General features: G+C 40.7%; 1 protein-coding gene across 3 annotated transcripts in view; it reads left to right on the top strand.

Moving 5' to 3' along the window:
- GCLC (glutamate-cysteine ligase catalytic subunit) overlaps positions 1-26,953 on the top strand; it is a 47,316-nt gene that overhangs the window by 3,942 nt on the left and 16,421 nt on the right. For all 3 annotated transcript variants that reach the window (XM_019668088.1, XM_019668087.1, XM_019668086.1), the window contains exons 2-4: positions 20,505-20,617; positions 21,668-21,850; positions 25,633-25,746. In XM_019668088.1, the coding sequence (XP_019523633.1) occupies positions 20,505-20,617; positions 21,668-21,850; positions 25,633-25,746 (410 nt within the window). The remainder of the gene's footprint in view (positions 1-20,504; positions 20,618-21,667; positions 21,851-25,632; positions 25,747-26,953) is intronic.

The following is a 26,953-nucleotide window of genomic DNA, read 5'->3' as shown; positions in this document are numbered from 1 at the left end:
TTTGGGATGCGATATGTGGGACAGTGTTTGCGTGATACCAAAATACTGCTCTTCGTGGGAAGTTTTGGTGGTGTACTTACAGGACCATGGACTTGGATTAAAAACAGAAAAAAAATGTGCCTTAAAATCGTGGTCATAGATATGGTTGGAAGGGAAAGCCTGCTACTTTAGAAATGCTCAGCACTAGTTACTAGGACAGTATTTATCTCTGATAGTATTTAGCAAAAAGAAGCCTGCATCTGGAGTTCCACTTGTGTTGCACTCCAAGGCCTGCCAAATGGCCTGTGTGACTCTGAGCCTCTCCGTCCTCATTTGGCAAGTGAGAGGGCTGGACACACTTTCTCGTCCAGCTTTTACAATTTGAGTAAGTATAGTTTGAATAAAACTTTTTTAATGTACATCTTTCAAACCAGAATGTTAGTCTTTGAAATTCACCTGAAGATAGAAAATCTTTAGACTGCTGAATAAAGAGGACGCTGTCACCAATTGCCACGGTAAAAATGGGTTGTATAATAAAGGTGTGTGTATGCTGGCTTTTTGGAATTCAAAAAGTGAGAGCCTTATAAATAGGTAGATTCCCAGATCAGCTTAGAGATGCGTGTTTCACTTTTAGTGTGACAGGTCCTAACTCTAGCCACCATTTATTATGCTGTTTCTGTGGGAAATAGAAGTTCTAATTCCAAGGTGCCAGGAAGTATTAGGTTCATTTTGCCCCAGGATGGGGGTTGAGGGAGAGAAGTAAGATGGATATTTGTGGGTGCTCTGTTGCCTGCTAAGCAGTATATATATGCAAAAAAGTAAGCACTCCTCTCTTCACAGCTCACATGCAACTTTTCGGGTATAGATTTGTGGCAATAAATAAGATTTGAACTTTTCCTAATAATAATCACTCTAGTGTTAGCTACCTGCCAGGCCTTCTGAGCTACTTAGTGGCAGAGGCATTATCAGAATTGAAATCTGTCTGACACCAGGTCCATTTCTTAAACACATTATACCAGGTTTTGGATTATTTACAATGTGTGAGATTTCATCAAATCTCCATTTACAGAGTTCCAATTCTACAGGTTGTAGAGGTGCCGGAACACAACATTCAAAAGCAAACGTAATTTTTCTAATTTTTTTAACGCAGTGTGGTGTGGTTCTCACTGGCAAGAAGGTAAATTGACCTGTAGTTGGCAGAAAAGTCCATGTGAACTTTGAGAGGAAAATATGTCTTTAATATTTGAGTGTGTTGTTATCATGCATAAAACCAACAAAACCGAGGTGGGATTTAAGGGCTGGTATGTCACCCATTGATTTCGAACTACACATTTGCCTGTGTAGGTTAAGAGCACTTAAGTGACTCTTTAGAAAATGCATAGCTTGTTAATGATTAAGGTCACGATCCTATAACAAAAATAACATAATCCTGAGCTATAAATCTAGAATGGATGAAAGTGTAGTCATTTTAGTTTAATTGAAGGTTTTGTGTAGCTTTGGACCAATTGCTTAATCTCTCTTAACCTCATTTTTGTCATCTATAAAATGGGGACAATAATATCTTCCTTATAGGGTTATTAAGATTAAATGAGATAATGTTGATGAAATAGTTGCCAAGTGAGTGCCTAGCCTTTTAAATAAAGACATAAAGCTTAAAATGATATCTTAAAAATTTTTTAATATCTAGTATATCTCTTAAATAGCATGGTCATTGGGGAATGAGGCATTCCATGATTGTGGAGGGATTTTTAAACCAATTAACTGAAATTTGCCTCTTCAGATATAATTCTTTTAGCTTCGTAATTTTTTATGGTATTTTTAAATTGCATTTCAAACTCTAAATTGTATTTCTTTATGCATTATTTGACATAGGCTTCTTAGAATAAGATATTGAGCACAAATTATTTGATAGTCATTATAAGTCATGAAGATCTGGGTTTCTTACATAAATCATTGTGTATTCTGTGGCACATAAAACAAAGTTGTTGCATCTTTCTCAGCTGTCACAGTGGACATAAGTTTAACAGCATTTATTGATATGTCTAAATCACAGTGGTGAAATCAAGAAAAAAGTGAATTTTTTCCCCACAAAATTACCTTTTTTACCAAGAGGTTCATTTTTGAAGATTAGAAAACCACATCTATGTTTATATTAGGAATTTAGGCTGAAAATTCAAGCTTGGCTTAAATATGACCTTAACTACTAGTTCTGGGGTAAATCTCTGGGGGGTTTTTGTTGTTGTTTTCCTGTTCATTTTGTATTATACAACGTGGGCTTTTGAAACCAATTTTATTGAATTATAATTTACATACAATAATATGCACTCATTTTAAATGTACAGTTCAGTGACTTTTAACAAGTATGTATAACCAGATATCTGCCACCAGTTGACATGAAAAATGAAAAACATTTGTATATGTAACACTTCCATCACTCTCCAGCAGTTCCTGTGTTCCCTTTGCAGAGATGTGTGTGTGTGTAAGTGTGTAAGGGAAATTCAGATGATTCTGATTCCCAGGCACCACCTTAGGGGAGCTACCCTGTAAAGGATGTGTGGCCATTGATTAGATGAAGCAAAAGGACAATGTAATAAAGGCAGGAAGGTGAGAAATAGCATTGGTATGTGAGAGCTATGTGCACTTAGGTGTTGTTCAACTGCAGTAAATAGGTGTGATCAGTTTGTAGAGGTCTTTGTATCCTTCTGGATAAGTAGAGGTTTTCCTGCACTGGAAAGGCCTGAGGAAAACAGAATGGAAGAAAAAGGCTCATTACTTCTGTACACTTGGCTCCAAAGGACAAAATGTTTCTGGGCCTGTGAACCAGTTAACTATGATCTCACCATATCACTTCTAATAATACCACTTGTAGTAAATGTCTGGAAGTGGTGTTGGCAAATTCTAGCGGTACTAGCAAATGCTAGTATTCTGTGTGTGGCTTCGTTTTGAGGTAAAAATCTAGGTCAAGTTCATGAAGACCCCATGTCTTGAGAAAAGATGTCAGGATATAAATTGAACCTTTAACATCAGATTTTGTGTTTCTGAACATTTTAGGTACTCAGATCACCTGAATGTATTTTTAAACTTGTAAAATTATACATGGGGCATAACTGGATGAACCATATACTGATGAGCTTGCTAATTAACAGTCTCTGTTTATATGTTCATGATTTAACCAAGTTGGGTTTTTAAAAACATTTTAACAGCTTTATTTAGATGTAATTGACATACAATAAACTGCACATATTTAAAATGTACAGTTTGAGAAGTTTTGATTTATGTATACGTCTGTGAAACCATCACCACAATCCAAGTAATGAACATATTCATGATCTCCAAAAATATCCTATGCCCCTTTGCAATTTCCCCTATCCCTCCCCCACCCTTGCCCCAGGCAACCACTGATCTGCTTTTTTTCACAGTAGCTTGGTTTGAATTTCCTTGAGTTTTATATCTAGGAAATCATACAACATGTACTTTTTTTGACCTGGCTTTTAAATTCTGCATATATGTTTTTGAGATTCATTCATGTTGTTGCATGTATCAGTAGTAGTTCATTCTTTTTAATTGCTGAGTAGTATTCCATTGTATGGATTTACTATAATGTGTATATTCATTATTGTGTCCAAGTTTTAGCTATTACAAACAAAAATTGAATGAACATTAACATACAAGTCTTTATAAGGACTTATGCTTTCAATTTTGATTATTATCTAAGACTGATGTGTTTTAAATTTTTAAGGAAACTACCAAACTTTTCCAAAGTGGTTGTACCACATTTTATATTTCCATCAGCAGTGCATTGCTAGTTCCACTTCGTCCACATCCTTTGCCAACATCTGGTATAGACAATCTCTTTAATTTTAGCCATTCTAATAGATGTATGGTAGTGTTTTTTAATTGTATCTCCATAAAGACCAGTGATGTTGACTATCTGATTTTCATGTGCTTATTTGCCATTTCTATCTTTTTTGTAAGGTGTGTTAAAATCATTTGTCTAGTTGAGTTGTTTTCTTATTACTGAATTTTGAGAGTTTTTAATGTATTCTGGCTGTAAGTCTTATCAGATATATGTTTTGGACTTATGTTCCCCCCATCTATTTTCATTTTCTTTAACTATGTCTTTCAAAGAACAGAAGTTCATTTTGATAAAGTCTAATTTGTCCATTTGTTCTTTTATGAATCATGCCTTTGGTGTAATATCTAAGAAATCTTTCTTTAATCCCAGGTCACAAAGGTTTTCTACTGTGGTTTATTCTAGTAGTTTTATAATCTTAGGTTTTACATTTAGGTCTATGATCCATTTTGAGTTAATTTTGTATAGGTGCAAGGTATGGATTTTTGGTTTTGGTTATTTTTTGCATATTACCCCAGCACCATTTGTTGAAAAGATTTGTTTCTCCAGTGTCAAAGGTGTATGGCCTTTGCACTTTTGTCTAATATCAGTTGTTACTGTATGTGTGGTTTTATTTCTGGACTCTTTGTACTGTTCCAGTGATCTACTTGTTCATCTTTAAGCGAATACCACACTCTGCCTTATTACTATAGCTTTATAATAAGTCCTGAGGTGAGGCAGTATTAGCTGTACGACTTTGTTCTTCTTGAACTTGTTTTGACTCTTCTAGGTCCTTTGAATTTCCACATGAATTTTAGAACTAACTTGTCAATTTCTACCAAAAACAAAACAAACCCTGCTGGGATTTCAACTGGGATCTCATTGAGTCTATAGGTCAATTTGGGGAGAATTGACATCTTAATAATGAGTCTTCCAACCCATGAACAAATACATCTGTCCATTATTTTTGTTTTCTTTAATTTATTAGAGTGTTTAATATTTTTTGATTCTATTGTAATTGGTATTATTACTTTTTAAGGTTTTCTTTTTTCTTTTTTTTAAGCTGAGCCATCCTGCCACCTGTTGGCAGCTCAGCGGCTGCTCAGCTCGGGCCGGGAATCGAACTGCTGTTGCTCAGAGCTCAAACTCTTGAGCGAGCTCTTAACCAACTGAGCCACTTGGCCGGCCTACTTTTTAAGTTTTAATTTGATTGTTCATTGCTAACATATTGAAATAAAATTAATTTTTATATATCCTGTATCACTTTGAACATGTGGAATACAGTTCTAATAACTTTTTTAATGTCTTTGTCTGCCAATTTTATCATCTTTGTTATTTAAGGCCAGGCTCAATTGATTTTTTTTTTCCTCTTTATTTTGAATATGTTTTCCTGCTTCTTTGCATGTCTGGTAATCTTTGTTGGATGCCAGACATGAGTTTTACCTTGTTGAATATGTGGTACTTGTATATTCCTAAAAGTACTCTTAAGTTTTATTCTGGAATATAATTATTTGGAGATAGTTTGATCCTTTCAGGTCTTGCTTTTACAATTTATTAGGCAGATCTGGAGAAGTCTCAGTTTAGGGCTAATTCTTTCTGTCTACTGAAACAAGACCTTCACAAGTACTTGCCCCAATGGCCTTAAATTAGGAGTTATTCCATCCCTGTCCCATCTATGAGTACTTGCCTCAGCTGCATGTGTTGATGTACTGCTGAATCCTTAAGGGGGAACCTCTGCAGATCTCCAGGGTTTTCTGTGCAGCTCTCTTGTCTTTCGTACTAATCCTGTGAACTCTAATTGACCTGGTTTCTTCAGACTTTTGGCTCTATCACATCAATTCATGGAGTCCTCTAAGCTCTGCTTTACTTCCCCACCCTTATCTTCAGCCTCTCTGGGCTAAGTTGGGGCAACTGTAGGGCTCACTTAATTTTTTCTGGCATACCTCAGGGATCTCTGCCCTTTGTTATCTGACGTCCAGTGCCTAGGAAAAAAAACAAAAAACGATTCCTTTATATATTTTCTCTCTTTTTCTCTCTCATTGTTTCAGGTTGGCAGGGTAAAATTGGTTGCTGTTACTCCATCTTGATCAGAAGTGGAAGTCTTTCCCATTTTTTTCTATTATTCTTTCAGTTCTACTATCCTTTGTCTGTAAACTTTGTCCAAAAGCTGGCTGCCTTCATGGTTATATCTCCCAACAACCAAGATTGAGCCAAGTTTTGAAAGTTAGGATTTTCTTTTCCCTTAAGCTATAATGTTCAACACTTGGTATCACTGTTATCATCCTTTGACCAGGTATCTGGTAAAAACACAATTATTTTGAAAGTTTGCGCACATTTTCTGAATGGATTTTAATTTGAAGATAGGTGTCCAAGCCCCAAGTCTTCCCCTAAATGACTGTGTGATCTTAAGTACAGAATGTAAATATTTTGGACCACAATTTCCTCTCTGCGAGACAACTAGGATTTATTTTTTATCATTTGGTTTTGAATTGCATGTTTTTATATAGATACATATATTTATATTTATAATTGTACCTTTTAACAATTTAACTTTCAGAATGCTTCAAGCTTCATACAACTTATAAAAAGCAGCACATGGATATATTGGGTTGTCGGAAAAGTCATGATGTATTTTTTCTATGTTTTTTGTTGCAAAAATGTGTCATGACTTTTCCGACAACCCAATAGAAATGGTAGAGTCCATTTGCTTTCCTCTCACCTTTTGGATTTTAGCAGTTTTTTAAGATAACATATTTTACTGGCTACTGAAAAACTAATCTAATTATAAAGCCATAGATATTAGGTTTCCAGAAATTTTTTCTTTTACTTGCTCAATAAACCTGTTGAGCCTCATAACTGTTTTTATAAAATGCAAGTTAGTATTGCAAATTGTTTCCCTCAGAAAAGCTGAGACTTAACCTTTATTTATGTGTGGCAAACACTATAAAGCCTTTATTTCCATGACGGGTGATTTTTTTAATTAAGAAGAGTTTACTGAGTATCTCCTTTATATCGAGGACTTCCAGTGCTAGGCCATGGGGTTCAGGAGAGAAACCCAAAAAAGTGAGAAGCTCTCTGCCCTTGAAGAACTCCAGTGGTTGGTGGGGTGGTTTTGCTCTATACCTAGAGATTCTGGGAGTCTTAGAGATAGGGGAACCTTGTGGAAGGATCTAAAAGGGAGATGGAGAAAGCAAGGCGCGTGCACTTGTGAAATTATGAAGGTTTCTGAAGTTGAGGGAGTACTGCTGTAACACAGGACGAAGCAAGGAATAGGGAATGACTGGAGGTTGAGGTTAGAAAGGTGGGTTGGGTTCAGGCTGTGGAGGGTCCTTTATAATAGCCCCTGAGAGGAGATGTGATATTCTAAGTCCAGGAATGGTACAAGGAGGTTTTTTCTAGCTAGATCCCTTTGATAGCAGTGTGAAAAATGGGTTGGGAGGGGCCACTAGAGACAAGGAGCAGAGGACATTTCTACTGAGGAGAGCAAAGAGCATCTAGCCTGAGGCTCTTGAAATAAAGAGTTGTGTATATTAAAGAGGTACTTTGGAGGAGTCTAAGGAGCTGGCACCTAAGTGGTTGTGCCTCTCACCTCTGTTCCTGACTTAGATGACCAAGTGAATAAGAATCCCTGTGGGGATAGTTTCTGGGGGAGCTGGTTTGAATATTCTGGTTTGGAACCTTCAGTTAAGGAACCCAGTGCTCATCCAAGACACCAGGTAGACAGTGGGAGATAGGGCTGGGGCAACCTCTGAGCTGGCTGTGTGTGTGTGCCTGCGCAGCCACCGGCCTAAAAATGGTTAGTTAAAGCCAAGGTGGAGAGCGTGACAATCCACAGAGTAGAAGAATCATTGGTGGTGCCTGATATTCATCACTTAAGTAATAGGATTTAGTGGGACTCTGAGAAGGACCTCTGGGGGAAAAGGGCAGGCTTTTGAGAGGTTGGAAGGATGGAAACTGAAATGAAGCTATTGGATCTGCTGGTTAGGCAGGAACTGGAGGCTTTGGCAGCAGCCTTCTTCAAACATATTAAGAACTTGGGAAAAGAGCAAAAACTGGCTTCTGGCCAAAATAAATGGCACAAAGCCCATGCATGTTTTCACAACTTGTAGAGTCCTTGAAATCTTGATGATAATTTTCAAAAAGAAACAAAATTGAACTGAGAAAGCATATGCGTTCAGGTCACTTAAGTACTATATTCGTGGCTGCTAAGTTGTCACTGTTGTAGATTAAAACTGATAGTAACGGATTGAGTATATTATGGATGATGACCCTTAAAGGCTGGGTTTCTTAGACATTGTTTAAGAATATTGGGCCAACCGAGTGGCTCGTTGGTTAAGTGTTGGCTTAGGAGGGCGAGCTCTGAGCATCAGGGCTGTGGGTTCAGATCCCACATGAGCCAGTGACTCTGTGCCCTCTATAGCTAAGATGGTGAACAACAGCTTGACCTGGAGCTGGGCTGCCGTGAGTCACCGGCGACAGTGTAGGCTGCAGCCCCTGCTGCAGTGGGCTGCCAAGAGCCGCTGTGAGCAGCCGTCCAGTGGCTGGCAACCGATCTGCCTCACCCGGGAAGAGTGCAATGATAATACCAACATGGGCCAGTGAAGCGACATCCTCCACAACTAGACTGAAGAACAAAATGACAGCAACTTGTCTGTTCCCCTCCCCCAATTCCCCAATTTAAAAAAAAAAGAATATTAGTAAGCATGAATAAATCTTAGACTTCTGGACAAAAGAGCTCATTTTGGATACGTCTTTAGAGGTATCTAGAAAACTTGGTTCTCTAGAGTGCTATATCCTTGGAGAGTTCACACGGAGAAAGCTCTACTCTGTTGATCACTCTGGCGAGCTTTCTGTGTCTGTTGTGGTCAGGATTTGGTAGTTAAACTTATTTCCACAACAAGATTACAAAAGAACCCCCAAACCAGATGTTCCTGATTACATAAGTATTCACACAGACCCACTGTCGCCTTTGTCTCCCTCCCCCCAGGTCCTTTTTCAGTCCTTTGAATTCAGTTGACTTTCTTTTTGAACTGGATGCTGACTTAGCCCTAAAACAAAACGATGAGGCATGTGACTCCATGATCTTTTTCCCAGAAGTTAGTAAGACTCAGGGATCCCTTTTGGGTCACCCGTAGGGGTCATGGGCTGGGGCGCACAGAGCTGCACACATTTTAATGCTCTAGAGAGGCAGTAAAGATCTTGAAGTATCTGTGATAGCTGGCTGGCACTTCTTTTTTAAGAGTTAGGGATTGTAGCAGTTGACCGTAAACACTGGAAAGGTAACTTTTTTTTTTTTTAATTCTTGTTTGTAAAGTATATATTCCGTGAACTGTGAACTTCAGATGAACCTAAAGAGGTTACTTGGGGGTGCTTCCTTATTTCCCTCTAAATATTCACATATCTGCACAATCGGGTGCTTGTAAGGTATGTTGTTATCTATACACTTTTCAACAGTCCTGCCCGTGCTAACTAAGCGGGCTACCTTGGCCAGGTTAAGTTGTATCTAGGGGTCATCATCTGCTGACTCTTACTCAAAGAGTAAGAACTAGGAAGTAAACGAAAGTGCTCTAAGTACAAAGTTCATGCACTTTTTTTCTACAAGTGTGTCTCAAGCCATTACCCAGAGATCAAAGCTTTGGGTAACAAGAACATGCATTTCAATAAAATTACATTCCTGGCAATGCAGAGTAAGTAATGTATTTCAGAGTGAAATAAAAATGGATGGTTATATACTAAGAAGAGTTCTAGAAGAGTTTAATTACAGAAATAATAGTTTATTAGAGCTGGGACATTTTTTCCCCATTATTTTCTAGATGCTGAAACTAAGGCCCAGAGATAAAACACATTCCAAATGTCTATAATTGTAATGTTTATGCGAAGATGGGGAAAATTAAGACTGCCTTGGGCAGGGTAACCACCTTGCACAAGACTAGGAGGCACTAGTGTGGTTGCCCTTGGGGGTGAGGACAAGAAGGGGTCACAGTGTTGGGGTAGGGGGTGGTCAGCAAAGGCTCGTTCCTCTGAAGAAGTGGCACTGGACTTAAGACCCACAGGAGCCAGCTATTTGAAGGGCTGAGGTAAAAGCTTTCCAAGCTGAGAAAACAGAAGTGCATCCGGGCCCTGATGTGGTTGTTGGAGAGACAGAAAGGTGGGCAGTGTGGCTGCAACATGGTGGTGGTGGTGGTGTTGGGGGGTGGAGGGTGAAATGAAGGCAGCAAAGGCCAGAAGATGGGCTTGACGCTCTTGGTGAGGGGGGTGGAATTTTTTGCAGAGTGAGCCATTTGAGAGTTTTAAGGAGGGGGAGTAGTGACTTGATCTGCTTAGTGAAGGAACCCATATCTGCCTAATGCAGTTAGGCAGTATTCTACACTAGTAGCTTTCACCTTTGACTGAGATCAATTAGTACCTGAAACAGATGCTGTTTGAGATGGTATTTTGGTGAACCTGTACTTCCTGCTTCTAAGCGACATATTCTGATATTTTATTCTACTCTATTTCAGAATGTTTTGTAAGGTTGATTACAACCCACTGTGGCCCACTAAGGAGTTATAACCAGCATTTGAAAAATACTAACAAGACACTATTCTACCTCAATAAGTATCCCTGCCTTGGGGCTAGAAAATAATCCCTAACATTCACGTGGTTCTGTATACTTCCTACTGTTTTAGACGCTTTATATGCATTTGTTGATGTAATCCTCCCCACTGGCTCTATGAGGTAAGTATTATCCCGATTTTACAAAGGAAAAAACTGAAACACAGAGAAGTTATTAAGATACAAATGGATTGACTGCAAAGCCTGCACTGGCTGGCTGCTCTTCTACATACCACCTCCCAAATAAACAGGAGGAAAAGAGCTCTATGACAGTTTCTGTAGGCTCCAACCCGAGATGAGATTGAAGGTGAAAAGGAGAATAAATAGAGGACGGAATGGTGGTAACAAAGTTAGAGCCACAAATGCAGGGGTAAGTATTGTTCATTACCACATGGCCATTGATTTCCGTCTAGTGAAATGCCAGCATTTTTTAAAAACTATGATGTTGAATATGCTTGGTAAATTTCTTGGTCCCCAGGACAAATGCTAACAAGTTTAGTAATGTGACTGCAGCCTTCCCAGCGAATCCATGGGCAGTTGAGCCCTGTGAAAAGGCAGATTCTGTGATGAGCCATTTATATGAAAATCAGGCTGACCTCACTTGATAGTTATGCAGCCTGTGCCAGCCCCCTCCCAGCACAGTAGGTCATGGGCCAGAATCAGAGTCAGGAGCTTTGACTTACCTCTTGGAGATTTTGCTCCTTTAACATGAATTTTAAATATGGCAGGGAAGGAGTTTGTATTAACAAGAGTCTCCGTCTTCCGAGTCCCATCTGAAGCAGGTCTGTTGGTGGGATCAGCCCTGCCATCCAGGTGTAACTCCTGAGGGGGAGCCCTGATGCTGCCTTTATGAGATGTGATCATAAAAGAGTATTTCTGCTCAAATTCTTGTGATGGTTGAATAGCATTAAACTTGGAGGTCTTGAATCACTGTCACCTGTTATGGGGGGCATAGATGGGCTGCCCCCCCAGCACAGCAGTCACTTTGGAGTTCGAATTCCTCTGTTTTAGCACTGGCTCTGTCTCTTTAGAAAGCACCTCCCCTCCCCTCCCCAACTTTGTTGCATGAGTTAGCCTACCACCAGTTCCTAAGAACTAAAACCCTACATTTCTCATTTTTCATAGGCAGTCCCTGCATTTAGGCCAACCTAATGTATAGCCAGGGAATGTGCTTGCTCAGCCAGAGGAGTGTGTCAGGCACTGAGCCGGGCTCCGCCATGGAGGGTGGGTGTTCTCTCTAGCCACAGCCATGCCCCTGCTAAAGCGCTAAGCTCTTCTGCACTTGGTAGGAACCATCTCAGAGTTTCTGATGGTCCTTAACCCCTACGGATTCTTGGTACAGCCTCACTCCCTCACACTCTGAGCACTGCAGAGCAGTTGATCCAAAGCAGCCTCTATCTGGGGATCAGGATACCCTCTTTATTGTCAGCCACATGGTAGCTAGGACTCTGGCAGGGGAAGATGTTCTCAGGAAAGAGCCAAGGAATTCACTTGTGCTTAGAGCCCAGAAGTTGTTGTACTAAAGTACAGGTGTGTTGGGCTGGCTGAGTGGTGCATTGGTTAAGAGCTGGCTTGGGACGCCAGAGGGCTCCGGTTAGTATCCCACATAGGAGTGCCAGGGACACTGCCCTCTATAGCTAAGATGCTGAACAACAGCTCAACCTGGAGCTGGGCTGCCGTGAGTCGCCAGCAAGGGCAGGTGGGTTGCCATGGGCTACTGTGTGTAGCCAGCAGCCAGCGTGAGCGGCCAGCAGCCAGCGTGATCGGCCATCCAGAAGCTGGCAACTGATCTTCCTCGTCCAGGAAGAGCGCAATGATGGTGCCAACTTGGACCAGTGAAGCAACGTCCTCCATAACTAGACTAAAGAACAAAAGGACAGCAACTTGTCTGTTCCCTTTCCCCCAACTCCCCAGCGCTGTTCCCATCCCCCAATTCCCCAATAAAAAAATCTTGAAAAAATAAAAAATAAAGTACAGGTGTGTTGAGGTAAATAAAAACTACTTATATTCACAATATTATTTTTGCAGGAAGAAATGTCTTCTGGTTTAGATTTAGGTTTCCCATTGCAGTGTGTCTGTATTCAGTTGGTGGCCGTAGCAAACATCACTATTGGTAATTTTACTTGATGTGATACTTTTTCTGAGGTTCATTTGTATAAGAAGACTGGCTGGGCTCTGTTAGATTTGGTTCACAAATAAGGTAGGAGTGCCTTAACAGGGTCTTTATAGCCACCTGAAAATTAAAACTGACATGTGCCTGAAGCGTAGTGATATGGTTAAAAAAAAAATCAACCAATACAAATTTAGGGGCCCAGAAATTAAATATCTCATGCCGTCTGTGGGGCACGAAAGCAGATGGACATTCAGGGATTTCCTGCGTAGTGAATTCGTATGCCCGGGTGCAATTCCAGGGTTGCAGTTTCTCTTGGGTTTAGTCCAGTGCTGTCTAGTACAACTTTCTGCAGTAATAGAAATGTTTGCACTAGCCAGTAGGGTAGCTACTAGCTGTAGGTGGCTACTGGGACTTGGGAACTGAATTTTTTATTTTAATTTTAATTCTAAATAGCCACACATGCCTAGTGTCTATCACAATGGACAACACATTTTTTTTTCCTTTGGTGAACGGTGTCGTGTCATTGTCCCCCTTATGAGATTCACCACAGTTTCCCCAGCAGCTCCCATTTTCTATTTTAAAGTCTTAAAATTTTTCACTTAAGTTTCATATCACTAATCTTGGCATGTGAAAAATTTGTTTTCTCTGTGTGGGTCCCAATAATGATTAAAGGAAGTAATTTCACCTAATCATATAGAAAATTCATTGATGTTATGCAAGGTTAAAACTGAGATTAACATATTATAAGTAAAAAGCAACCAGCTCTGTAAGCAAGTTCAAGCCCTACCTAGTCTAGGATGCCAACGAAGGCACAGTCAGGGCAAGGCCATGTTGATTTTGGTTTCTAAAAGTGTAAGCGTCACTGGAGTGCACCCTGTGTAATTATGTGGTACGAAATGACAGTTCATAGTAGGAGGAGAAAGTCAAAGTATATCAGATATTATAAGAATTTGCTATAACTTTAGACTAAACTATGAAAACATTTATTTTGGGGACATAGGGAAGTTTAAAATAATGTGTCAATGGCTATCAGTTTCAAATATCACCATATACTTGGCTGTTCAAAAGTATGTATTACAGTTTCTACAATACTTTACATTTGTCCCCCCAAAGTGCTTAAACATAAAGCAGTGGTTTTGATATTGGTAATGTCATCATTACACATGTCTAACCTGGAAGTCCACCTTAAACCAAATTCTGAGCCATGTCCAATTTTATTACATCTATATTAGAATTTCTTCCTCAAGTTTATCTGCTATTTTAAGCAAAGCGTCTCTTTTGGTCTTATCATTCAGGTCTTCCCTATTTAAGTATATGAGGTATGATCACAAAATACAGTGAATGTTTAAATTTAAAAAGAAATTATTACAGTAAAAGACATTGCCATTCATCCCCCTCAAAATACCCCCCCCCCCTTGCTTCGAACACACTTATCCCATTGTTCTTGCCACTTTCTGAAGCAGTTCTGGAAGTCCTCTTTTGAGAGTGTCTTGAGTTGCGCTGTCGTGGCTGCCTCCATGTCCTGAATTGCTTCAAAACATCTACCTTTCATGGTCATTTTGACTTTGGGGAAGAGCCAGAAGTTGCACGGTGCCACATCCAGTGAATATGGTGGATGAGGACACATGGTAATATTTTTATTTGACAGAAATGGCCATACCAGAAGCGATGTGTGACACGGAGCCTTTCCATTGTGATCGCAAAATACAGTGAGTGCTGCTGTCGAGTGCCATCCAATGGAAAAGCAGGGATTTTTCATACGGGAAATGGCACATCAAACCTTAGTAACAGTGTGTGACAAGTTTCAACTTGTTCGGTGCAGTTAGTCGGGTGTGAGCTACGGTTGAGAGAAGGTATGTTTTCAAGTGTGCTGTAAATCATCCTCCATCATGACAGAGCTCTGTATCACACATTGCTTCTGGTATACGGCAGTTTCTGTCAGATAAAAATATTATGGTGTGTCCTCACCACCTTATTTACCAGATCTGGCACTGTGTGAATTCTGGCACTTCCCCATCGCACAACTAAAGACACGCACGAAAGAGGACTTCCAGAACTGCTTCAGAAAGTGGCAAGAACAATGGGATAAATGTGTAGAAAGCAAGGGGGAGTATTTTGAGGGGGATGAATGACAGTGTGTCTTTTACTGTAATGAATTTTGTTTTCATGAAACATTCACCGTATTTTTTTATCACACCTTGTAGGTGATTAAAAATTTAAGTGTCACTATAGCAGGCACATTTTTGGGTGCTTCACGTTTCAGTATCATGTTAGATATGGAAAATAGATGCCATCCAACTAGATAGTTGAGTGCTCAAAAATATTGGTCATTAATATTTTGCCATTTGAGGAAATAGTCCTCTGAACAAAAAGGCATGGTTGCCAGTTTTAAAATGGTTTTATAATCCAGAGAAGGACTATTGTGGCATGATCTCTGCAGGGTGGGACCTGTTTATCTGCACCCCTGATCAGCCAGACAGGTGATTAGGCTGCAGTCAGAATGGTGGTCAGGGAAAGGCCGGGGATCCCGAGGGAGGTTGTGTTGATGTTGAAGCCTCAGTAGACCCTCTCCTTTGCCTGGGCAGTCTCTTTCCTCTGGGAAGCCTTCTCATCTGCCCGACTGAATCTGATCCTCCTGTTACATATGCACCTCTCAAGCACTCTCCCAGTTCATTTAGCTCTATTGTGTTACTGGCTGTGGTTGCAGCCACAATGGAAGCTTGAGAACAGGAGCCACAGCTGCCTGAGTCCTCACAGTATTCCTAGCACAGGGCTTTGTGGAGTGAGTGAAAAGACCTGGCTGAGGTTAGAGGGAGGCAGGAGGCAGCAGGATGCATTTTAGGCACTGCTTTTGACATCAACTCTAGAGCATTAATCCTCAAAAATGGCTGTGGGCTTGTTTTGGAGTTAGTGTAAGGAGAAAACTGGTTTCTGAGAAGCGACAGGTGGTTCTAGCAGGAGTCAGGACCACAGGCTTTGGCCAGTGAAAGAGAGCCAACAGTGGAATGAATGGAGGAGCTGGCCCTAAACCCTGAATTTTGAATTTTAGTAGGGTGGCTAGAGACAAAAGAATTTTCTCAAAATATAACCTCGCTAAATAGGAAATTGCTTATAACTGCATCTGAGACTTAGAGAACTGGATTGTTTTCCTAATTAAGCACTGTTTTCACCTCTAGAGAGTAGAAATTTAACATTTTATATTTTATAAACTGTCTAGCCTTTCCTTAAATTCTAAGCTCCCTGAAACCCTTACCTTGATGTGTAGTATCAATAAGTTTTTGTTGTCATTGTTTTAAAAAAGAAAACTTTAATTTTAAACTATTGGTAAAGGCTATTTAAAGACAACATAAACCCTAAAAATTTTAATACTAACAGTTAATATTAACTGTTATCTTGAACTCTAATGCCGCGAGTATCTCACTGTCTGCTATATGCTTAGCATTATGCTGGGTACTTACATCACCCTCACTTAAGAGTCTTTATATTTATTGGCCTAATTTCAGATGAACATAAAGCACCTTGTGCTTGTGCAGACCTGCATTAAATGACTAGAGGGTTATTGTGTCAGGTTCTTCTTAGCAACACTGTGTAACACAAAAACTACCTAACAGTCTTTTTGAATGTGCCTTTGTCTTTGATTCAGCAGCTCAGAGATATTAGTGACTGTTATTCTAGTGGGATAAAATTTAGCTATTTAACCTTTCAACAATAAAATCTAAAGGATTTTAATTTTCATTTGTAGAAAAAATAATGTACATTTTTTAAAAAAGTGTGTCTCACGAAGTGGTTGCTTATTTTTATCATGCCTGTTCTCCCCCCATTTAAAAAATAACTGATAGGCACCAAACAGCAGAGTCCCTAAGTTACATTTAGGGCATTGTAATGTGTATACTGAGAATTCCACAGTGGCTGTTTTTGCTACTTTCAAATGATATGTTAATTACGTGAATTTGAACTAGTCACTCTGCAGCCCTTTTATAATGCTCTTTGAGCATATGCTTTTAGAATTGTGTATTGCAGTGCACACAGAGAGATGTTGCTATAACTAGGTGTGTAGCCTACATGCTATTCAAAGTTAGGAAGCTGGTATAGTTTAATATTTGGAATCTGTTGTGTTCAGAAGGGCCTCCATACCTTGTTTTGTTATTTTCTCTTTGATTTTATCTTTTCCTCTAATTCTTTAGATGCAAAAAGAAAGTTTAAGGTGGGGACAAAATCCAAAAATAGTAAAATAAATCACTGTGGCTTTAGGTATTTTATATTGGGAAAGCATTGTCTTAATGTAACACTTTTTTAAAAGATTTTTTGGGGGGAATTGGGGGAGCAGAACAGCGTTGGGGAATCAGGGAACGGGAACAGACAACTTGCTGTCCTTTTGTTCTTCAGTCTTGTTATGGAGGACGTCGCTTCACTGGCCCATGTTGTTATAGCAATCCTGTGCTCTTCCCAGCTGAGGCAGATCGCTTGCTGGCCATTGGATGGTGGCTCACGGCAATTCTCGATGGCTACTGGCCGCTCACGCTGGTTGCCGGCCTCTCACGGCATCTTACAGCAGCCCACTGCAGTCTACGCATTCGCCTCACGGCAGCCCAGCTCCAGGTTGAGCTGTTGTTCATCATCTTAGCTGTAGAGGGCGCATCGTCACTGGCCCTAATGTGGGATCCGAACCAGCGGCCCTGCTTCTCAGAGCTGGCGTCCCAAGCCAACTCTTAACCAGTGCGCCACTTGGCCGGCCCTAACACTTTTTATTATCATTCAGCAGCTAGGTTACTGAACCAAACTTCATTTCGTCTCTAGTTCAGCTCTTAAAGATTGAGTTAATTATATGAGTGCTTGTATGAACTACAATTGGAAATAAACATAAATGTATTGAAGTGGGTGGGGGGAGAATTAAATAAAATAACAAAAAGCTTAAGAGGTTAAAGAGCCATTTTAAACATTGATATAGAAAGATCAAAGTGACTATAAGAGATACTTACTTCAGAATGCCTTACATTTGAGTTTGAAAAATGTTCAGGGAATTCTTAAGGCTTCTAACTGAACCTAGATTTTATCCAAAAGTAAGTTTGTTTTTCTTTCTCATTTGGCAAATATTCTGATGTTTTTGTTTCATTTGCTTAATGAGAGCATGGGTGATTATTTTTTAATTAAGAAGAGTTTTGGTAGTATTTTAAATGTCATTCATTTGGCTGATATTTAAAACTCAAACTTTTTGTTCTTTTGTTCTTCCCATGCTTTAAACTTCTGGGCTAACTGATTTCAAAAGCTAAGGATTTCTATTTCGAAACTAGGAAACTAACAGAGTTATTGCATTTTGGTTATGTAATTGGTACAAAAGTTCTTGCTTATTTTGATAATAGATAAATGATGGGAACCCAGTAAGCTAGAAGGTTTCTCTATTCCTCTTTCTTGCAGGAAGCATGTTATCTGGTTAAGAAGATAACCCTGATAACATGATGCCAGGCAGATGTGTTGGAACAGTGATGGAAGGAGGAAGTACTGAAAGAGGAAGGTTCCTTCTAACTGGGAGAGTCAGGAATGCTATATAGCGCACAGAAGCCCTGGCCTGGGCCTGAGAGATGGGCCAACCCCTGTATTTAAATCTGTAACCATAGCTGTTACATCTCAGGTACTATGAAACAATGTCAGGCTCACTTCATAAAATTGAGACATAATCAATTTGAGAGATTTTCAGCCAGGATTATAACCTTTTCCTGCCTCATATAGCTTACAACATTGTCTTTTTTTTTTTAAGCTTATTAGCAAGATTAGCCGCAAGGTGTGCTGGGCCTTGAGGCCATATAGGGCTGGCTGGGTTCAAATCTGTGTTCTGACACTGGCCTTGGGCACTTATTCAGCCTCTCTGAGCCTCTCTGCCCAGCTGCAGAAAGGATGATCACGCCTACTGTGCATGATGGGTTTGAAGATTGGGATCCATAAATGAGACGTTCATGGCATAATGTTCCTCATTATGCTCATGTAGAAGTAAATTTGTTTCTCATACCTGTGATATTTTCATCTGTCTATCCAGAGACGTAGCAAAAGTTTTCCTGTTCCATCATGTTTTAGCTATTCAGGAACCATGGATCTGTAGATGCTATCTGAAAACCTGTACTTAAAGTTGGGAGCAATTCTAGATTCTGCAGCTTACAGATTTCAGGCATTGGACAATGAGTGATTGTACAGGTGCAAATCTCACATTTCTGGGCCATGTACCAAAATCAAATAGTCCTACCCATTTTTTTTAACTAAAAAATTCTAACGGAGACACAGGAATGGGAACTTAAACTCTTGATAAGACAACTGTCTTATCAGTTCTGGCTGCTGTGACAAATACCACGGACAGGGTGGCTGAAACAGACATTCATTTCTCAGTTCTGGAGGTTGGGACTTCCGGGATCAAAGGTGCCAGCAGATTGCGTTCCTGGTAAGGGTCCTCTTCCCGGTTACAGTGGTCGCCTTCTCGCTGTGTCCTTACATGGTGAAGGGACATCATCTTTCTCATCTCTTATTATAAAGGCACTAATCCCATCATGAAGGCTCTACTTTCATGACCTAATTACCTCGCAAAGGCCTCACCTCAAATACCATCATACTGGAGATTAAGGGCTTCAGCACATGAATTTGGGGGAAAACAAACATTCAGTTCATAGCAACAACTAATAAAAGTTAATTAAAAGTTTATTTTTTGTTGTTGTTTAAACTTGCCAGGCCATTTCCTATGGTTACTAACATTTTTTTCCCTTTTATATTTCTTAGCTGAAGGGCAAAATAGTCTCTTTAACGTTACCGATTCTGTGGTACGGATGGCTGACTCAAACACCTTCTAAGACTGGACAAGGACACCGAGGGGAATAGGCCACTGTAGACCTTAGCACGCCCTCAACAGGAGAGCAGCCCAGCCCTCAGCCCTGCTCAGGCCTGAGGGCTGGGCTGCTGGGCCTTTGTTTTTGAGTCTGGGAATCGAGATTTACATGTGAATGTCAGGCAGGTAGTGGATATATAACTGCTTCCCCCCCCCCTTTTTTTTTTTTTAATTTGAATGCTGTGAGAAGCCTAACAGAATACATCTGTGTACGGGTCTACCTTGTGAGGCACCAGTTTTCCTTTCCCTGTCTTGGTGTCTCCAGTGTTTGCCTGCATGGTCCAGTTCCATACCTTTCACTTACGTATATGTGGGTAATGTGCGTTTTATTTCAATCATAGTGATTCATCATCTTCATTCTTTACCTCAGCAATCATTATTTAAAGCATGTAATTTCTGGGAAAACAAAAGCAGGTTCTGTTTTTACCTTGCCCAGAAAAGTCTTACTTTGGTATTGAACTCTTGATTTTTATGAGAATTCACCAAGTATTGTTCTAAATGCACTCGTGTACCTTGCATGGTCAATTGCATCTGGTTTCAGAGTGGGGAAGTTGTCGTAAATTATTATCGAAAAGCCAAAACTAAATGGTTGAAACTCCTAAAATAACTGCTCCATATTGGTGTATTTATGATTGAACACTCCAGTCATTGGACTTATTGTGGGATTATTAAGTAACCTGTCAGTAAGTAAATATAATCTACCTTGATTAGAATGCCCACATAATAAGCTACAGTAAGGCAATTGAGGAAATAAATTTTAAAATACAACTTGCAACTGCCGTTTACAGAATCTTAGCTTTGAAATACTTCTCTCTTGAAGCACAATTTGTCAAAATGGGCATCTTGACCTTACAATAGGATATTACATAGAACAGGAGAAAGAAGGAATTGAGGGGTAAGAGTTCTTGTCCTCAGACAAGGCCATTATTGACTGTCCATTTTCTCCAGGTTTTCATAATATGCAAACCAGCAGTTATTATGTGCTATAGTGCAAGCAGATGTGATGGTCTCGAGTTACCATGGAGCCTTTCTAACCTTCACATTTCCTGGCATTCTTCTAAAGGTTGCACTGGACACTAGCCTGGAAGAATGTTCATCTTTCTCTCCTTTATTTTCAATAGGTGGAATACATGTTGGTGTCTTTCGATCATGAAAATAAAAAAGTCCAATTGGTCCTGTCTGGAGAGGAAGTTCTTGAAACTCTACAAGAAAAGGGGGAAAGGACAAACCCAAAGTAAGCTGATGTACTGAAGGCTTGTTTTAGTGTTTTTGACATTATTAGAACTACTAGACTAGAATCTTTCCTCAGATGTATAAGAGACAGGATAGCATAGCAGTTTAGAACCTAGGCTCTGGTTCTGAGTTTCCTGGGTTCAAGTCCTGTTTCCTGTACTTAATAGCGGGGTAACCTGAGGCAAGTTAGCTTAACTTCTCTGTACCTCATCTGTAAGATAGGAATAATAATAATAATAATACATCATAGGGTGTTGACATTATAAATCCATTAATATATTAAAGCACGTAGAATAATAAACTCAGTGTAAAGCCTGTTTACTATTATTAAACATTAACCCTCCGTCAGGCACAACTGATCTCACAGATTCATTGCACACAAAGATGCCGCTATGAAATACGGCTTTTACTAAGTCGCAAACACAGCTGGTGACAGGTTATGGTAGAGGGGGAAGATACAGAAGCGATGAGTCACGATACTTAAGTTAACTGTTAAATATTTGAAAATTTGTGTGCAATGAATCTGTGAGATCAGTTGTGCCCGACGGAGGGTTAAAAAAATTCCAAAGTGTTATTACTGAGATCACAAACTATGGTGCCAGATAAAACTTGCAGATCAGTGTTATTTGGCTGGCGGGATGTTTTTAAAATATTTCTTTAAGTAGACAAAGAGATGAAGGGGGTGTGTCTCTCCAGTTTGTTTTTCTACTCACTAGATATTGTAGGCTGCATTTGAGTTTGGACCTCAGCATAGAACTAAAAGAGCCCTTAAGGCCTCATCTCCGTTCCTGCAAAGTGGACTAGCTTGTCTTGGACAGTGAGTGCCCCGTGTGCATTTTTAGTTATGTATAAATATTTTGGACCCAATACTTTTAACCCTTATGTAGTTGAAGGGCTATGAAAAATTAACAGCCTTTGGGAATTCTGAAGTATTAGCTTCATTATACCTAATGGTTTCTTAAAATTTTGAGGCAATGTTTTAAAAACTTCTAAAAATTGAGTAGACTGCAGCAAAAGAATAAGACGGTGCACAACATTTTCTCCTCTGTAGCCATCCTACCCTTTGGAGACCGGAGTATGGGAGTTACATGATTGAAGGGACGCCCGGACAGCCATACGGAGGAACGATGTCCGAGTTCAACACGGTCGAAGACAACATGAGACAACGCCGGAAGGAGGCCACGTCTCTATTAAAAGAAAATCAGGCTCTTTGCACCATAACTTCATTTCCCAGGTTAGTTCCTGCATTAACATGCCCCAGCAGACATTTCAGGCTTTAGGTTATAAAGAGAGCCAATCACAACCAAGCATTTGACCCTACACTTCACATACTTTACCAACAGGTCATTCTTTACATGCGGCCTTTGATAGCATCTGTGATGTTAGAGCTGCAGGCAGGAAATACATGCAGGCTTCAGTGGGTGGGGTGGCCTAGAGCCCTGGGGAGAGCACTCGTCTGGGCTTGGTGGGAAGGACTGAGAACCGCCATGACTGGTTAGCAATGGGGCAGTGTCCACCTCACGCTGGGGTGGAGGGAGCAGCGTGTCTGCCACGCAGCTCTGACCCTGTGAGGAGCGCTGAGTGGTCTTCTCACTCGACTGTAACAGTTGCGCCCTCACATGTGTTTGCCTACCAGCAAATGGTGCATTTGGTGGCCGATAGAGGGTCACCTGTTGGCGGGCTGGTGTCAGAGCTCCCAGTGCAGCAGTATCGATATATATTAACTGTGAACAGGGGAGGGGACGTCATTAGGTCATGTTTGGATATTGTGCTGAAAGGAAAATTTCAGATTTGTCATTAAATGTAGTTATGGCTAAAAGTTCGTAAAAGTAAATATAAAGTAAATATAAATAGTGAGATATATTCTTAGCTTAGAATGAAGTACATAAATAGGCTGCAATCATACGTAGGACCTGTACGTAAGAATGCAGTTCAACAAATCGTCAATCTGATTTATCATTTCTAGATATCTATCAGATTGTGACAAAGTATGCTTACCTCCTCAAAGTTTAGAAAAGCTTTGGGGATTGGTATCTATGGCCCGGAACAGTCTGAATTATTTTCATACCTACTTTTTGTTCTGATAAATGTCCTTAATGAACACAGGCATTTGGTCATACTGTTGGTCTTAGAAGGACACTTCTAAATGGGAGTTTTATGTTTTAAAATTTCCATTGTCACATCTAAATAGTTAAAAGCTTATTTAACTATTTAACTATTTAAGCTTATTTAAGCAACCCATCAAACATTTAGAAAAAACATCTCTCATTTTCTGTGACTCCTTCGTTCGATTTGCGTAGGCCACCTACTCCCCTTGCCAGAAGAAAAACCCCCCCGCTGGCTGAGGGTGGACAGGTTTGCTCTGAAGAGAATTGGCATGTTCCTTTGCTCTGGTCTTTGAAGGAGGAGGTGGAGAAACCATTCCCATCATTCACTGAGATGCTTGAGTGCCTGCCGCACGCCACACCCGTGCCGTGAGGGGGTGCAGCCATGAGTGAACACAGGCACAGTCTCTGCCTTCATGGAGCGAGTGGGAGCGAGGAAGAGTAGTCAGTACCCACAGGCCCCGCGGATGTAAAGTTGGGCGGTGCTGTGAGGAAGATGTGTGGCAGAGAGAGGGACACGGCTGTCCGATGGACTGTGCGCGGAGGGGAAGGCTTCTCTGAGGGAGGATATTGGGGTGGCGTCCGAAGTTCTCAGAGGAGTTTAATAGGCGCTGAGCGGGAAGGGATGCCCTAGGGAGAGGGAGCAGCACGGGCGCACGTCTGAGGATGAGCGGGGCAGCGTGGAGCCTTCTGAGAACTTGAAGAGAGCTGGCCGGTGTGAGTAGGATGAAGCTGAGAACGAAGTGGAAGTGGGGGGAACGTGACACTGGGCAGGCGGTTGGTGGACCAGATCCTGGTAACTAAGAATTTTGGTTGCCATCCTAAAAGCAGTAGGAGGCCTTGGGAAGGTTGGGTTGGGCAGATCGCATCACATTTTTGTTTTGCAGCCCCTCACTTGGGCAGCACCTCGGTGGTCGTAGGATGGCTACCAGGGCTTGCTAGGAGCTCACTTGAGGGAGATGGAGATGGAGAAAATGGATGGATCAAGAGATGGCAAAAGCAGCAAACCGGCCAGGGGTGGGGAGAAGAGATGCCATGGCACCTTGGTTACATAATGATGATGAAACTTGAGAATGACAAAGGCCAGGAAGTAGGTTACAGATTACTTGACAACTTCTAGGGAAATGGAAAATTCAAAATTCGAAGTCTTCAATTTTCCCTTTTTTTCTTTAAGAGTTGTACTTTTTCACTTATCAAACTAAAAAAAAAAGGATTTGTAACACAAACCGGAATTGTTTTGTCTTATAGTTTAAAATTCAGGAATGTATTTTATTGTGGCAGTGTGCCACAAAGGACGTTTCCGATTAAGCCTAATGTATCTTTTAAGTGAGAATGGCTCCGTATGGAATAGTTGCTTTTTAATTTTTTTTATAGATTTAGCTTCTTTTTCTTGTTATTATGAAGAGAGAGTTGAGATAGAGAAATAAGTTTATTTCTAAAAATCTTTTTTTAAAAGATTATTTAGTCGTCGAAGCCTCACCTGACATCCATAGTGAATGATAAGGAAAGTCTTATTTCAGGTTCAAGAGGGAAAGTAGCACTTGGTTTCTTAAGCACAAGCAGAGTGATTTCCTCTCTGTAAAGAGGCAGAACTCCGGAGTGTGGAATTATAATCCAACACAATGGTCACATGACTACCGAAATTTAGTCAAACCTACATAAAATGAAGACTCCAGTTCTTCATTCACACAAGCCTCATTTCAGGTGTTCCCTGGCCACACGTGGCTGGTGACTACTATATTGGTGTTGGACAGCACAGGTATTAAACATTTCCATCGTAGTAGTAAGTTCTGGTGGACGTGACTGGTCTAGAAGAAAAGCGGTGCTATAGGAGTCTAAAGGTCTGAGCTCTGACTTGCCAAATAAACACATTACGGTCAGCTAAGAATCCCCCAGTGTTCAGTTTGTCACTTTCCTAAAGGACTTTTCCTAAGGTTGCAGGCTCATAGTAAATAATGCCTGTAGCTGCAAGAATTCCCACGAACCCTGGGAGCTGTTTTCTAGATAAAATCAGCAAATTCAGTTGTTGTTCACAAGACCTATGTGGGCAGCCAAGAGGTACTTTATTTTATAAAAGGTAGGGGTTGAAAATAAGGCATGGGCTAGTCTTGGCTCTCAACCCACAGTTTCCTACCACTGATCTAAAGCCCTGACAAGAGCCTCCCTGTTTTGCTTGCACTGACTTTGTTAGTCTTTGTCCCTTCTCACAGCACACTGAACAGTGACCTTAAAATTCTTAACGCGAAGAACTGGTGGCGACGCTGCAAGTGATGTAGAATTTGAGCTTTACATTTAGGGATAAATACAGAGCCTCATTTTTCTGTGTTGGAATTAAAACTCTTCTTCAGGTCAAGTAGATAATAGGCTTGGGTTTCAGACTTCAGAGGGAGATCCTAGGGGTGGATAGGGACACCCGTAGAGACACTACTTAATCTTGAGATTCCTGAAGTGACCTGCAGAGGCAAAAAAACAGGGAACCCTTTCAGATTCAAACCACGCTTATCAGGAGGTTGGGGGCAGTGGCAAGAGTACAGGGGTCAAAGGATAAGTCAGCAGTTTAGAGCCAGTACAAGAAGAAGCCTCAGAAGCTACGGAGGGGAAACCTATAACCCCTGACAATGGACGTGACCAAGGGGAACTCCTGTGCTGTGAGTCATTGGTAGTAAATGAGATGGGTAGGACGGAAGCGGGTGCTCTGATAAGCCGTAAAGGGCTGGAATCACACAAGAAGATCTTGGTGAACAAGATACAGTGCAAGGGGGTGGTTGTGAAGGGGCGCGATATTTACAGAATGTTTGTGTGCTAGACCCTCCGAAGAGGGGAATAGTAGACATGCGGTGTTTTGAACAGGTCCAGTGATAGCGAGGCATAAAAACAAATCCTATCTATTTAGTTCTTCAATTTGTTGTAGATTAGGCTGTCCTGGGTTCACGCTGCCTGAATTCAAACCCAACCCAGTCGAAGGAGGAGCCTCCAAGTCCCTCTTCTTTCCCGATGAAGCAATAAACAGACACCCCCGCTTCAGGTGAGTACAGCGCAACACAGATGCCTTTACAGAGGTCCATTCTGAGAAACTGCGAGGAAAAAGAAACACACACACACACACACACACACACACCTCACCCCCCCCACGCCCCCACCCCCATTTACATGCTCGGTAGCCCCGAGGCTGCTTGACTGTTGCGTCCAGTATTCAGGCTTGATTTGCCCATTTTCCAACTGGTCGTAAAGTTATTAACTGTCTTCTCCTTTAGTGAGCAGATCCTTTTCAGTCCTAGTTCTGAAAACACCTATTTTGGGAAGTTTTCCCTTAGTTATCCCTACCTTCCTCTCTCTCTGTAAGTTACACCTGTGATCTCATCCCACTCTATATACCTTGATAATAAGATAAACTATGTACACCTGCATATAATAGGCACTCTACCTTCTATTATCTTCTTGGTTTGTAGTTTAATCCTTGGGTTTCAAGTTGATTCGGGACCCACACCAGTCTGATCTTGGCTTTGTACCTGAGTCTCACCTATTGTCCTGAACTTAGGCTCCTGACCTAGAGTTAGGGATGTTGGGACTGCTCAGTATTGATTTTTTTTTTAAACTGGTCTGCATACCTGCTATGTAGAAAGCCTTGGGGGTAGACAAAAGATCTATAGACATAGTTTCCAACTTCAAATGTTATAGTGTGCTTAGGGGGAAATAGAGGAATTCAACTGCAAGAACAGGTAATATTTGACAGATATAAAAAATGGTAGCACCAGAGATCCTCCTTGGATAAAGGAGGGTGCTTCTGACAGAAGGAATCAAAGCAGGCTTCATGAAAGAGATGGCATTTAAGCTGAGTACGGCAACACTAGCCAGTAGAATCATAATGTAAGCCACAGGTGGAATTTTAAATTTTCTAGTAGCCACATTAAAAAAGTAAGAAGTGTAGACTTAATTTTATAATATATTTTATTTAATCCTATACATCTAAATTATTTCCGCTTTTAATCTCAGTATGTTTGAAGTGTTAATAATAAATTATTTTTGTACTAAGTCTTCAAAAATCTTGTGTGTGTTTTAACCTCACAGCATATATTAATCTGGACTAGCCACATTTCAAGTGCTCAGTAGCCACTTCTAGCTGCTGGATTAGACATCACAGGTCTAGAGGATGAGTATTAATGCTGCAAGTTGAGGGAGTACGTAATGAGGTATCGGGGCTCCAGAGATGCCTGGGGAAAGCAAGGACTAAA

Source organism: Hipposideros armiger, unplaced genomic scaffold (assembly GCF_001890085.2).
Source record: "Hipposideros armiger isolate ML-2016 unplaced genomic scaffold, ASM189008v1 scaffold_516, whole genome shotgun sequence".
In the NCBI taxonomy this organism is placed as follows: Eukaryota; Metazoa; Chordata; class Mammalia; order Chiroptera; family Hipposideridae; genus Hipposideros; species Hipposideros armiger.
The sequence above is the reverse complement of the archived record's forward strand: the minus strand, read 5'-3'. Positions and strand labels throughout refer to the sequence as shown.